The 13,528-nt window shown below is 43.1% G+C and overlaps 1 protein-coding gene across 24 annotated transcripts in view; it reads left to right on the top strand.

Moving 5' to 3' along the window:
* The window catches only part of MTA3 (metastasis associated 1 family member 3), a 220,688-nt gene that overhangs the window by 47,745 nt on the left and 159,415 nt on the right, over nucleotides 1-13,528 (top strand). For 15 of the 24 annotated variants that reach the window (XR_012003145.1, XR_012003151.1, XR_012003144.1 and 12 more), the window contains 2 exons: nucleotides 5,689-5,756; nucleotides 12,242-12,335. Coding sequence is in view for 14 of the 24 variants with exons in the window: in XM_072767199.1 (XP_072623300.1) it covers nucleotides 5,689-5,756; nucleotides 12,242-12,335 (162 nt within the window). In the remaining 10 variants the exon portion in view is untranslated. Of the gene's footprint in view, nucleotides 1-3,451; nucleotides 3,617-3,889; nucleotides 4,028-5,688; nucleotides 5,757-12,241; nucleotides 12,336-13,528 lie in introns of those variants that run through there. The other 9 variants (XR_012003148.1, XR_012003147.1, XM_072767203.1 and 6 more) reach the window with 4 other exon arrangements.

Genomic DNA, 13,528 nt, shown 5'->3' with positions numbered 1-13,528 from the left:
CACCACATCATACCTCTCTCTACCCAGTTACTCATAACTTGGTGCTACCTTTTCACTCTATGCCTCCCCAGAGCCACTGGGTCACATAGCCCCCACCTCCTAAGTCTTTCTCAGATCCTTCTACTTTTTTCCCATCCCACTGCCTCTACTCTAGGTCAGGCCATCATCCCTTTCGCCAGCCTGCCAACTGATCTCTTGCCTAGACTCTCTGCCCTGTCATCCCCTTTACTGAAGCCTGAGTCATTCCTATAAACAGTTCCTGTAATATCCCTTAGACATTCCCATTGCCCCTTAGAATTCTCTTTCCTAGCTCCACGCCCTGTACTGTCCAGCCATCAAATTCATAGCACTAGGCAGGCTAAAGGGGAAGCTCTAAGATCAACTAGTTCAACCTTCCAGGAGCTCATGCTTGTCCCCTTTGTGACTTTTCTGCTACCTGGAAGCAATGTTGTCATCAGAGTAGGAACCTCCTTGTGGAGGCAACCCAAGGGCTGAGCCAGCTCCCCTTTGAGGGCTCGAGAGAACCATGAAATCCTAAAATGCACATTTCCAAAAAAGACCTTCTGGGACTGACCCTGAGTTTCATGTTTTCAGCACAGGGACAGATGGAAGGAGAACCTCCCTCACAGGAGAAACTACCAAACTCCTGACTCTGGTTTTCTTTCCCTCAGGGGCTAGCTTGCTTTGATTCTTGCTATTGTACCCTTACCTTTCTCCTAGGATACATTCCTCCACCTTTAAAATCCAGACTTCCTTAGAATAGCTGAGACAGGCTTGCCTCTTTCCAAAAGAATGTTACTAAATAAGTTTGTGAAAGATAAGAAAAAAAAGAGAGAGATGAATCATAGAAAACACAATAAAATATAGTCCTTTATTCAAAGCCTGGCATCTACTCTCAGATTAGTTACATTCTATACCCCCCATCCCTCACAAAAGTTCCTTTCCTGATATCACAAAGCTTCCAGACCCTTCAGTCAGCTCCGCAGAGCCTGCTCGAAAACTCCATCCTCAGATTATGACAAAAACCAACTCTGTCTCATCTAACGTTTTCCTGAACATCCATTTCTCTTCAGCTAAGTGGTAGGATGCTAGAAACTGACACAAGGAATGTCTTGGGCCTTTAGGAAATCTCTTATCTTGATTCTTTAATCACAATAGCCGTGCCAGGAAATTTTACCCACAGGAGGCTGGATGTGCCCTGGGATTTCTGGCATGGTCTGAGAGACATGTCTTCTTTATTTTTATTTTTAAAGATTTATGTATCATGAGAGAGAGAGAGAGAGAGAGAGAGAGGCAGAGACACAGGCAGAGGGAGAAGCAAGCCCCTATAGGGAGCCCGATGTTGGATTCGATCTCAGGACCCTGGGATCATGCCCTGAGCCGAAGGTAGATGCTTAACCACTGAGCCAGCCAGGCATCCCAATAAATAAAATCTTAAAAAAAAAAAAAAAAAAAAAGTACTGCCATATGGGAGGTTAGCAAGTGTTTGGAGATTAAAAGAAACCCTTGGACCAGACAAAGGGTGGAAAAGTCTTAATCTTCAAAGATAGCAAAGGCACCTCCACCTCCATAGGCTGCATGGTTCAGCTCACAACCATGCCATCAACCAGACCTAAACTTCACTCCTACTTTGGCTATTTAGCTTTAAGACCTTGAGCAAGACACTTAACCCCTCTGAGCCTCAAATTCTTCAAAATATGATTACGGACTGACACCTATAGCAAAGGCTTGTGCTAAAAATGTAAATATATAAAGTGTTCATCACATGTCAAGGGCTTCCTTCATATTAGGTCCCTTCTCTCTATGCCAGCCATCCTCATCACTAAAGAAGAGATGTTGGGGATCCCTTGCTCATTTACTTAAAAATAATGGGCAAACACTTTAAAACTTGTGATGCATTCCTTTGTAATTTATGGTGTCCAGAGGCCTGTTCACTGGAGAAAGGCTTCCTGGTTTAGAGAATTCTAGGCCAGAGGAAAGGGCAGAATTATAATCCCAATACTGCTGGATGACTCCAGGTGAATTATTCAACCTATTTGTCAGTACAGAAATGGAGAGAGTGATGTCAGATATGTCACAATACGTTTTCTGTGGGATCTCCAGTAAAAGGATTATGGTAACAGCTAGTCAGTGTGCATAACAGAACACTTCTGCTTTTTTCTCTGTGTCAGAAGAGAGCTGACACAGGTTCACACTGTACACATGGCGTAAAAACCCTTGGGAATCTGAAACTTTATGGAGTTAATAAGAAACAACAGACACCTGTTATTTGCATAGTGCTCTATGCTGAATAGTTTATAAAGCATTTTCATATATTGTCACAACTGATCCTTACCCCACCTGTGAAATGGAATTAATGTTCTCATTTTGTACCTGAAGAAATTTGGGTGACACACAACATCAAGGTAATTCAGGCAAATGTGCTTTATTTTTTACTTTGCCTCAGCTATATAGAGCATTATTTTTTTCACTTTAATAATTTGTGATCATGGACCATCACATATGCCATCACCATTCAAACACAACACAATCTTCTTTTCTGGGGACACTGCCCATCCCTGCACAGATCCCATACCCAGGGTCACCAACATGTAGCTGTAAATCACCAGAAACTCCACAAACAACTCACAACAGTGAGGGATCATCTTACCCTTGATTATATAATGATGTCTGGAAGTAGTTTGGAATGGATTGGCTTTTTATTTTTTCAATTTAAAACAAATTTTTATCAAGATTTATTTATTTGAGAGAGCGCTTGGAGGAGAGGCAGAGCGACAGGGAGAGAGAATCCCAAGCAGACTCCTCACTGAGCATGGGGGGGGGGGGGTGCGGTGTGCCTGGATACCACCTCCAGATAATGACCTGAGCCAAAATCAAGAGTCAGGTGCTGTTGGCTTTTTAAAAAGTTGTTTGCATTCATTTGGGGGACTGCCAGCTAAGATTCAATTCAATTTGGTTTTTTGTTTGTTTCTGTGAGGGAATGGAGGCTGAGAATGCTGGGATTGCCTAGAGAATTGGCATGGGAAAATAATGATTTAAAAGCGTTAGGCACATGAGTAGTTAAAAGTCCATCAACAGTAAGGGGACTGAAACCATCTCCCCCTTTGTGGAGAGGGGGTGGGAATGGCGAATAGGTAGGGTCCCTTTCCTAAGGGCCTCTTTTCCTGGCAGGGCAGCACTGGATATAGGGCCTGTCTAGAGGCCAGGCCTCGGCTGGGAGTGGGTTCTGTTCAGCCCAGGTGTGGGGTGAACTTGATAGACCTGTCAATGCAGTTGGGGTGACTTGGGAGGGGGTCAGTGTTTTTAGACTTCTCTCCAGCTAGCACCCTCCCTGGGGAAGCTGGTAGCACCCGGGGTCCTCCTGGCCCCAGGGTATGCGGGTTCCATCACCACCATGAGGCAGGCGCTCTGCTGGGCGCACTTATTTGTTTCCAAGTGTTTGCCCTGAGGCAGGCGCCCACGTGCTCAAGGTCTTGCAGACAAGGGCTCCCCAGGGACGGAGCAAGGAGGAAGACCCGTCTGCGGGTGGCCAGGTGACAGGGTACGGTGGCTCGGTCTGTGAGGGCTCGGGAGAGCCTGAGCCCCTGCCCCCACCCCAATTCTCCAACAGCTCCAGGTCCGCATTTGCCCCTGCAGGCCTCCGCTTCGGCCACGACCCTTGCCCTGGGGTCGTCCACCTCCAGCGAGGGCCCCGAGCCGCCGCCTCCCCAGGTCCCCGCGGGCCCGGCAGCGACCTCCCCCGGCCCGGCCCGGCCCTCTCGGCCTGGCAGGCCGGTCGCTGGGGGCGGGAACCTGCCCCCACCCCGCGGCGTCCCCTCCCCTTCACTTCCCCCTCCCCTCGGTCCCTCCCTCCCCTCCCCCCCGCGGCGAGGCGGCGGCGGCGGCGGCGGCGGAGGCTGAGGCGGTCGAGGCTGAGGCGGCGGCGGCGGCGGCGGCGGCGGCGGCGGCGCGGCGCGGCGGGCGGGGCTCGGCTCGGGCTCCGCGGGCGGGCGGGCGGACATGGCGGCCAACATGTACCGGGTCGGAGGTAGGAAGGCTCGGCCCGACCCGGCCCGTCTGGGAGCGGGCCCCGGGAGTGGGGGATCGGGGCGAGTTCACCCTAACCGCCGGGGGCCGCGGGCGCGGGGGGCAGGGGCGCCGGGGCCCGCAGGAGGGGCCGGGGCTCCCCACCCCCGCCACCCGCCCCTCCCCCGGCCGGGGCCCGCCGGGGGCCGGCGCCCACCTTCCCCCTCGCTCGCACCCCCGCTCAGTTTTCTAGGGCCGGCCGGGCCTGTGCTTGGGGGTGTGAATTCTCAGCTGCCCCCCTCCAAGACGCCCCCATTGGGTGTCGGCCGTCGAGCCCCCAATGGGGTGCTCTTTCCCTGCGTGGCTTCCAGGCAGTGGGGGTTGGAGAGGATGGGGGGACACCGTCCCCCGCTCTACTCCTTCACCCCTTCAATTGGGAGTGGGGGGTGGGGGCGATGGGGGCTCAGCCAGGGCACAGCTGGACAGGCCTGTTTGCGGGGATAGGGCCCTTCACCTCTCCTGCCTCACTCCCCCCTCCCGTTTCTTGCCCAGCCCCCCCCAGATGGGGCGTAGTGGGGCCAGGGCACCGCGGCCAGAGGTGGGGAGTTGAGCTCTGCCCGGACGTTTGCTCTGGTGACTGCCTTCTCAGCCCTCTGCAGAAAAGAGAAATAAGGTCAAACAAACTTTCTCCCTACTCACGACGCCCTCCTCCCTCTTTCTTGGTAGAATAATAATTCAGATAAGTGGCGTGTTTGTGTGTGAGACTTGGTCTTCTCTGCTCATTAGCTGAGCTCCTGATGGATGGTAGTGGGAATGGCCTGGCCAAATGAGGCCACTTTGCAGAAGAGAGACGACGGAAAGAGCCACTAAGATAGACAATAACAATGCAGCCCAGCCTTTCAAATAAACACACAGTGGGAAGTTTCCAGTGAGCCTATTGCATGAGAGGAAAAGCCACACTTGAAAATTTTTATCTTTTTTATTGAAAGCCTGCGGTGATTTTTTTTTTTTAATAACAAGACCCCAAATGGATCTGTATTAAATATGGCAAAGAGCATAACAAAATCCTGATAACCATCTCCAGAGAGCTCTGTCTCTCAGAAAGGGAATCCCCTTTCATGCCCCCCACCCCCCCCATCATCCCAGATAGAGCTGTGGAAAAGTTTGTCAGTGTGCTTCCTCTTACCTATTCTGCTCACCTGATTTTTTTTTTTTTTTTTTAAGTTGGTGATTGAAATGTACTTTGGGCTGCTAAGCTTTTCAAGATGCTCTGAATTTGTCTTAGGTCAATAGTTTTATGTGAGAAGCATACTACAGGGTAAATTGGATTGGAGGGGAAAGATGTGGAAGCAGTTATAGCATGAAAGACACATGTTTAGTCAGCCCTGACTACTCGGTGATGAGGAGTCTTTTTGTTTATTATTAAAGAAGTGATGTGTGGCATGAAAGGCTCAGAGAGCTTGATAAAACATTAATTGTTAAATGAAAATTTCAGGAAAATAAGGGTCTGTGAATAGTAGGCATGAGAAAATATATTAAGGTTGTATTGCTAAATTTGCTTTTAACCGGGAATGAATTATGTGCTTCATTTTGAATGTGCATAGCCTAATATAGAAAGTCATAGATTGACAAATGTGAACTTTCTGTTGAAAAGATTAAGGTCTTTACTTCCTTTAATTACAGATTATGTCTACTTTGAGAATTCCTCCAGTAACCCGTACCTAATCAGAAGGATAGAAGAACTCAACAAGGTATAAACGCTAAGTGTTCTTGATTCTAATATTAAAAAATAATTGTTTTCCATTGAAGAGGAATTAGGTAAAGGGCATAAGAGGTGATTTTACTTTCAGTCCTGGACTCTTTGAAACTAGAGATTGAAGATTAGAGAGTTATGCAGGATTCTGAATATTCTTTTGCTTTTATAATTACCTATGATATTAAATGTTACTGAATATTTAGCATCTGCAGATTTCTGGGATGCCTGGGCTCAGTGGTTGAGCATCTGCCTTTGGCTCGGGGCGTGATCCCAGAGTCCCAGGATCAAGTCCCACATCGTGCTTCCTGCATGGAGCCTGCTTCTCCCTCTGCCTGTGTCTCTGCCTCTCTGTCTGTGTGTCTCTCATGAATAAATAAATGTTAAAAAAAAAAATCTGCAGATTTCTTCACGTTGCTCAGATCTTCTCAGCAGGTCACTCTTGTAACTCAGTCCCTTTTTATATTTAGAATCATAATTGTATTTCTCTCAGGGAATTATTTTTTCCTCTTTCAGCTTTAGAAAGAGGAAGCTAGGAAATGTAGTATTGAAGGGAATTTGTAAAATTTTGGACTAGGTCAACTAATAAGAATACAGTTTTGTTATAATGTAAAGTAGTTTCCTACTTTAGGCCTGACAGCAGAAGCTTTGTGACTGTTTGCAGTAGGTGAGCTTATTATAATGGTAGCATATGAAAAGCCATAAACTATATGAACCATGGATTACTAATGGTGCTCTGGTTTCCTCCAAACCAACTTTGAAGATTATTTGTTTGACTTATGAGAGTTCATAGTGTTAAAATGTCGGAAGCTGTCTAGCTAATACCTTTCCTCCAAAGTACCTTCTAGAGACTGGGGCAGTTCTGAGTCCCAGGATGTAAGATCTGGTTTAGGGCATTTCTGGTTTATGAACCCTGAGATCTTGGTTTGCTTTTGGAGACATCCCCATGGACCTTACATCTATAAAAATTCTGTTGTAGTTGAGACCACCACCATGAAATGAAGAAAATGGCCTCAGGATTAGATCAGTCTGTTGGTGGGAACAGTTGGGGTGTCATTCTGATCTTTTTTTTTTTTTTTTAAAGATTTTATTTATTTGTTCATGAGACATACAGACACACACACACACACAGAGAGGCAGAGACACAGGCAGAGGAGAAGCAGGCCCATGCAGGGAGCCTGATGCAGGACTTGATCCCCGGTCTCCAGGATCAGGCCCTGTGTTGAAGGCGGCGTTAAACCGCTGAGCCACCTGGGCTGCCCTCATTCTGATCTTCTCTTTTATTTTATTGATGTGTAAGAGTGTAGGCAACTTGAAACTGTTCATGAGTTTATTTAGAAAATTAAATAGGATACAAAGAGAAGTGTTGGCCTATGAAACATATTCTCTGGCTGCTTCCTGTCCCTCTGACCTCCACTCTTACTGCTCTCTGCCTTGTTCATTTAGCTCCAAAGACAGTAGACTCTTGGCTGTTTTCACATACACGTACCTCAGGACCACCCCACCAAGTTGTTTCTAATTCCCTGTACCTTGCTCTACCTTGCTCTTTTCCATATCATTTATCACTTTCAAATATAGTTAATTATTGTGTTTGTTTTCATTGTCTGTTTTCCCGGACTAGAATGTAAGCTTTGTGTGTAGTGATCTTTTCTGTTCACTAATGCATCCCCAGTGCCTTAGAGTAAGAGACTGGCACATAGTTAAGGCATTCAGTAAATATTTACTGAATTAATGAATTTCTCACACGTCTGACGTTAAACAAGAACCTTAACATAGGGAATAACAGAAGTCACTTCTTTTGGATAGAAAAGGAAAGGATTTTAAGGACATTGGAGTTGGGGACGCCTGGGTGGCTCAGCAGTTGAGTGCCTGCCTTTGGCGCAGGGAGTGTTCCTGGGGTCCTGGGATTGAATCCCACATTAGGCTCCCAGCATGGAGCCTGCTTCTCCCTCTGCTTGTGTCTCTGCCTCTCTCTCTCTCTCTCTCACTGTGTGTCTCTCATGAATAAATAAATAAAATCTTAAAAAAAAAAAAAAAAGGACATTGAAGTTTAAGCCTAAAGGATGAGAAAGAGGTAGCCATGGGAGAGATGCCTGCCACACTAGCGTTCCACATAAAGGCCCTGAGAGGATCAGAGGTCAAGCTGGCAAAGTGGGGAAAGTTAACATGATGGAAAATCCAAATAATGAATTTAAGAACACCTTTATACTCTAATTGATAAGCCAGGATAAGAAAGGACATTAACCTCGGGATACCTGTCTGCCTTAGTCAGTAGAGCATGTGACTTGATTTTGGGGTCTAGCGTTTAAGCCGCATGTTAGGTGTAGACATTACTTAAATAAAAAAATGAAAAAAAAAGGAACATTAACCTATCTTATTAACTATCTTCATGAAGTTTATTTATTTTAATAATCTCTACACCCAGTGTCGGGCTTGAACTAAGGACCCTGAGATCAAAAGACTCTGAAATCTAAAGTCATTTTGCTCTACCATCTGAGTCAGCCAGGAGCCTAGGGCCCCTATTAATTATCTTCTGAATAGAATGTGTTTTTGTAACAAAATTCTTAGGATAAGCTGTCAATCACCATTGTTATAGACAATTCACTTTTGTAGAATGATTTCTGATTTAAAAAAAAAATCCTATTTGAAATATTACTTGTTCAATTTGAAAGCTGGACTACAGTATTTTTTTTTTAATTACAGTAATAATTTTTTAAAAAAGATTTTATTTATTTGACAGAGAGCACAAGCAGGGGGAGCAGCAGGCAGAAGGAAAGGGAGAAGCAGGCTCCCCGCCAAGCAGGGACCCCCCCCACCCCCATGCGGAGCTCCATCCCAGGATCCTAGGATCACGACCTGAGCTTTAGGCAGATGTTTAACTGACTGCACCACTGAGGTGCTCCAGATTATTTTTAAAGATTTTGTTTTTAAGTAGTCTCTACACCAAACATGGGGCTCAGACTCCTAAGCCCGAGATCAAGAGTTGCACATTCCACCAACTGAGGCAGCCAGATATTTCTGATAATAGATTTTTGTCTCAATTTTTTTTCCTTAAAGTTTCAGGAACTTTTAGGTGCAAAAATAATTATCAGTCCATGAACACAGGTCAGTGTTGATTATCTTATGTTCCCTTTTTTCCTCTCTCCTAATTTGTACACAGATATTGTAAAGATTATTTTCTGGAGGACGAATATAAGATTTAAAATTATGAAAACAACTTTTGGTGAATTTTATTTAGTCATTGTCTAGGTTGGGTGTTGCTCCTACCCTTTTTTTTTTTTAAGATTTCATTTATTTATTCATGAGAGACACAGACAGAGGCAGAAACATAGGCAGAGGGAGAAGCAGGCTCCCTGCGGGGACTCCAGGATCACTACCGGAGCCAAAGGCAGCTGCTCAACCACTGAGCCACCCAGGCACCCCTGCTTCTACTTCTAAAGATTATGTTTGCATGCATGGTGAGAGAGCTATGTGCACATTATAATGGTATAGTCTCATGAGGTTTTGTAAGTTCAGTTTGCAGAAAAATTGGCATATTACTTGCTATTTCTTTTGGTTTTGTTGCATATGTTGTATAATTTGTTGTGCACCTTCATATTCTGTATATTTTATTAGCTATCTGACTTGCTCTGAGATTCATTTTACTGTTTCGAGTCTTGCGGCTTTTGAATGAGGAGAGGGGAGTCACTAATTTGAGTGTCTGATGACACCCTCTGCCTCCATCTACATTTGCACATAGAAGAATTTGCACATAGAAGAATTTGCACATAATTTCAGGAGATTCCCTCATGTAAGCCAAGACCCCTCCTGCCATTTGGATTCTCTTGGGAATAAAGACAGAAATTGGGAAAGGAAAGTCCCTTTTCCTTCAAATAAAATAAATTTTATTTATTCATGAGAGACACACAGAGGCAGAGACGCAGGCAGAGGGAGAAGCAGGCTCCCCACGGGGGTTCTGATGTGGGACTTGATCCCAGGACCCTGGGATCACACCATGAACCAAAGGTAGATGGCTCAGCCGCTGAGCCACCCAGGCATCCCAGAAAATCCCTTTCATTTGTTCTTTATTTTAGACAAACCACAGACTTTCTGAAATGGAAGTATGTGTGTGTGTGTTGGTTTTTTTGTTTTGTTTTTGTTTTAATAATGTACTTCTAAGTCTGGGATAGAAACAGACATGAATATGAAGTTGACTAAAATGAATTTAGAGCTTAAAGAAAAGCCCCTTATCGCTACAGGATGTTTTAGTAACTGTGCTTCACAGAATAGGGATTTAAGAGGCTGCAACCTAAGTGGAGAAAAGAACACAGCAAAGAAATTAACGTCCATTGTGGCTGCTTTTTTATTTTAAAGATTTATTTGATAAAGAGAGAGAGCATGCACGTGTGTCTTTGGGTGGGGCGGAGGGAGAGACAATTGGCAGCAGACTTGGAGCTTGACACAGGATCTTACAACCCTGAAACCAGCCACTTAACTGAGTGCGCCACCCAGGCCCCCCTTTTAAGATTTTATATTTAAGTAATCTCTACATCCAGTGTGAGGCTTGAATTTACAGCCCTGAGATCAAGAGTTGCACGCTCTACTGACTGAGCCAGTCAGGAGCTCCTAACCTAGGTCTTTAGAGGTGAAACTATTTGTAGTGAATTTTTTTTTTTTTTTTTTTTTTTTTTTTTTTGTGGTGAAAGATTTTTAAGAATGTTCACTATCTCAGATACTTTTATAAAATTAAAAAAAAGTAGAAAAATGGCATTTAAAATAGACATATAAAAACACAGGCTTTCATTTTTCATTATTAGGTTCAATAGATTAAAATTAACTACTAAATGCTCTAACATACACTCAGTCTCTGTTCTCATTTGATTACACAGCAACAGTTGTACACCGGGCCTTGGACCACAGTTTGAGTAGCTTAACTTTAGAGGCATGCTTGAAAGGGTGTATTTGTATAGAGGAAGGGGAGTACTGTAGTTATTAACTACCCAATAGCCAAGTGTGTGCATCGTTCAGAAGAGACTATTTTGAACTATGTTGCTCCATCTCAAGCAGGTTTAAATAAGAATTTAATTAGTTTTGTAGAGTATTCCTAATGGAGGAATTCACTAGAGAGGCAGAAAAAATATGCCTTTAAATGCTTGCTTTGGGGTTTTTTTTTTTTTTTTTGATAGTCACAGAGAGAGAGAGGCAGAGACACAGGCAGAGGGAGAAGCAGGCTCCATGCACCGGGAGCCTGATGTGGGATTCGATCCCGGGTCTCCAGGATCGCGCCCTGGGCCAAAGGCAGGCGCCAAACCGCTGTGCCACCCAGGGATCCCTTGCTTTGGGTTTTGAACATGCTTTTGTCTTAAGACAAAACTGATAAAGAGCTTGTAATTGTAGGCATTGATAGATTTTATTTACAAGAAATATTGGCCTGTTCATTTATTAGATTGCTGGATCATTAATTCTGGAGGATGTATTTGATCACAGCATTGTGAAATATAGAAGCACTTTGGTTAGGATTTAATATGATTTCAATTCAAAGGGGCAATATTTCCCCATGACTATTTCTCACTCTAAAATACTGCTGCTGAATTTCATAAAATCGACACATTTACTGCAATGTATATTATTTCTTTATGTCCGAATATGTAAGCCCAGAGAAATTTTGAAAATTTGTTCTCAAATTTTTTTGAAATTGGAAATCACAGTAGGATTTTACTGTAATCTATTCATGTGTTTTTAGAAGGAACTTTGTAATGAATGATTGACCTTGAAAGTTCTCAGCATTCATAAGGAAAGGAGGAGAGTAGGATCCTGAGCCCCAGCTGCTGTAAATTACAACCTAACTTAATATTGGTTGTATTCTAGACCGGAGTCAAAAATACATAAGAACTTTAGTGTTCATAACTCAGAGTTTTTAATACTTTCACATGTGAATGTAAAATAACTACTACTGAGAATATTGACTATTACAGATTCATAGATTTACCTGGGCTGGAGAATGCTTTTCCAAGTCGTCTGCTCCATTCTAATGGGTGATGGCTGCCCAAATTCACAGAGGTTCACCATCAGTCAAACATTTTGGAAGTGTTTAGGAGAGAGAGCAAGCAGCATGATTTTACTCAGCCTATGCTTCTGGGAGTGGGTTTGGAGGAGATATGTTTAACTGTTTTAAATAAGTTAAATTGTGGCTTTTAAAATTTGGGGGATTAATTTCTCAAGGCTAATCAGATTTCACTCTCTGGCTCATTAAAGTGATCTGATCACTTTAGTTTAATTGATGCTAGTAAGTTACTGTATGTTTGACATTTCAGTTTCACTTGGAACCATTGCAAATGCTGCTCATCCTCATTTGAATTTTTTAGCTCTCTGATTATCCTGCAGTTGCGGTTGGCACAGTATAAATGAGAGTGTTTTTACAGTTATATTGTATTTAGTTTTATTTTATAAACTATTTGAATCTACTATTCAGTACAAATAACTTTTATTTTTCTTATTTCTTAGACTGCAACTGGCAACGTGGAAGCAAAAGTAGTGTGCTTTTATAGACGAAGAGATATTTCCAACACGCTTATAATGCTTGCAGACAAGCATGCTAGTAAGTTGTCTTTTTTTTTTTTTTTGAAAATTAAAAAACGTTTTAAGGTTTTGTTTTTCATGATAGGAGGAAAAATACTTTTTGTTGCCTGTAGCTTTTTGCTTTCACATTTGTCTTCCTCTTAGTTTAGATGGGAGTAATTTTTTTGGGTGGTACTTGGTTTTAGTATATATTTTCTTAGTTGCATCACATGTATATTAGTCAATACATTGAAATAGAATTCTTTGCAAGTAGGCTTCTGCAGATGATCAGGGCAGTGTTTTATCATCTGTAGTTTTCAGTGGTGGTTTTAAAAGGATTTGAATATGAGGACATTTATACTTTGTTGGTATTTTGGAGGATATTTTTTCCCCTCTAAAGCAACTGGGTAATATTTACAATTTTAAAACTTTTGATTATTATATGTATATAGTTTTAGACACGTATGGAAAAAGATTTGCCAGAAAAAGAAGTACAAAGTGATTGAGATATGGTGAACTCCTGTAGATAGCAACTCTGAGCCCTTATTTTGGATTTAATCTTTATTGTATGTTTTCCCCCCAATCAACAACTTGGACATTCAGGTGTTCTACCTCTTTGATTTTTAAAATAACAAACAGAATCATAAAAAAAAAAAAAAGTGATTTAAATTTTAAGAAAGAAGAAATATATGAAATATAAGTACTTTATTTTGAAAGCCATTTTCAGCCTACAAAATATATGAGACTAGAACCATATGTATGTGTGTTTTACAGTTTGGCACTGATCTGTAATGCTCTGGTCTTGGGGGTCCTCAAGCTTTTTAAGTGTTTTGGTAAGGGAGGCTATTGTGTACACAGATTTGTTCTGTATCTGCCTGATAATCATTTCACCACTGTGTCACTGGTTTAATCAGGCAGATTGGTTGTCACATAAGTCAAATTCCTACTGTATTTTCTGCTATAGTTCATAGTGGTTTTTTTTTTTTTTAAGATTTTGTTTATTTATTTTAGAGAGGGAGAGAGAGAGAGAGTGCGTGGGATGCAGGGCAGGGGCAGAGGGAGAGGGAGAGAGAATCCCAAGCCAACTCCATGCTGAGGTTGGAGCTTGATCCCAGGACCCTGAGACCATGATGTGAGCCGAAAGCAGGAGTTGGATGGTTAATCCACTGAGCCACTGAGGCACCCTTGTAGTTAATAGTGTTTTAAAATTTTGTGTGTGTGTGTATGTGTTTG

Source organism: Vulpes vulpes, chromosome 8 (genome assembly GCF_048418805.1).
Source record: "Vulpes vulpes isolate BD-2025 chromosome 8, VulVul3, whole genome shotgun sequence".
Classification (NCBI taxonomy): Eukaryota; Metazoa; Chordata; class Mammalia; order Carnivora; family Canidae; genus Vulpes; species Vulpes vulpes.
This window is presented reverse-complemented; position numbering and strand designations above follow the sequence as displayed.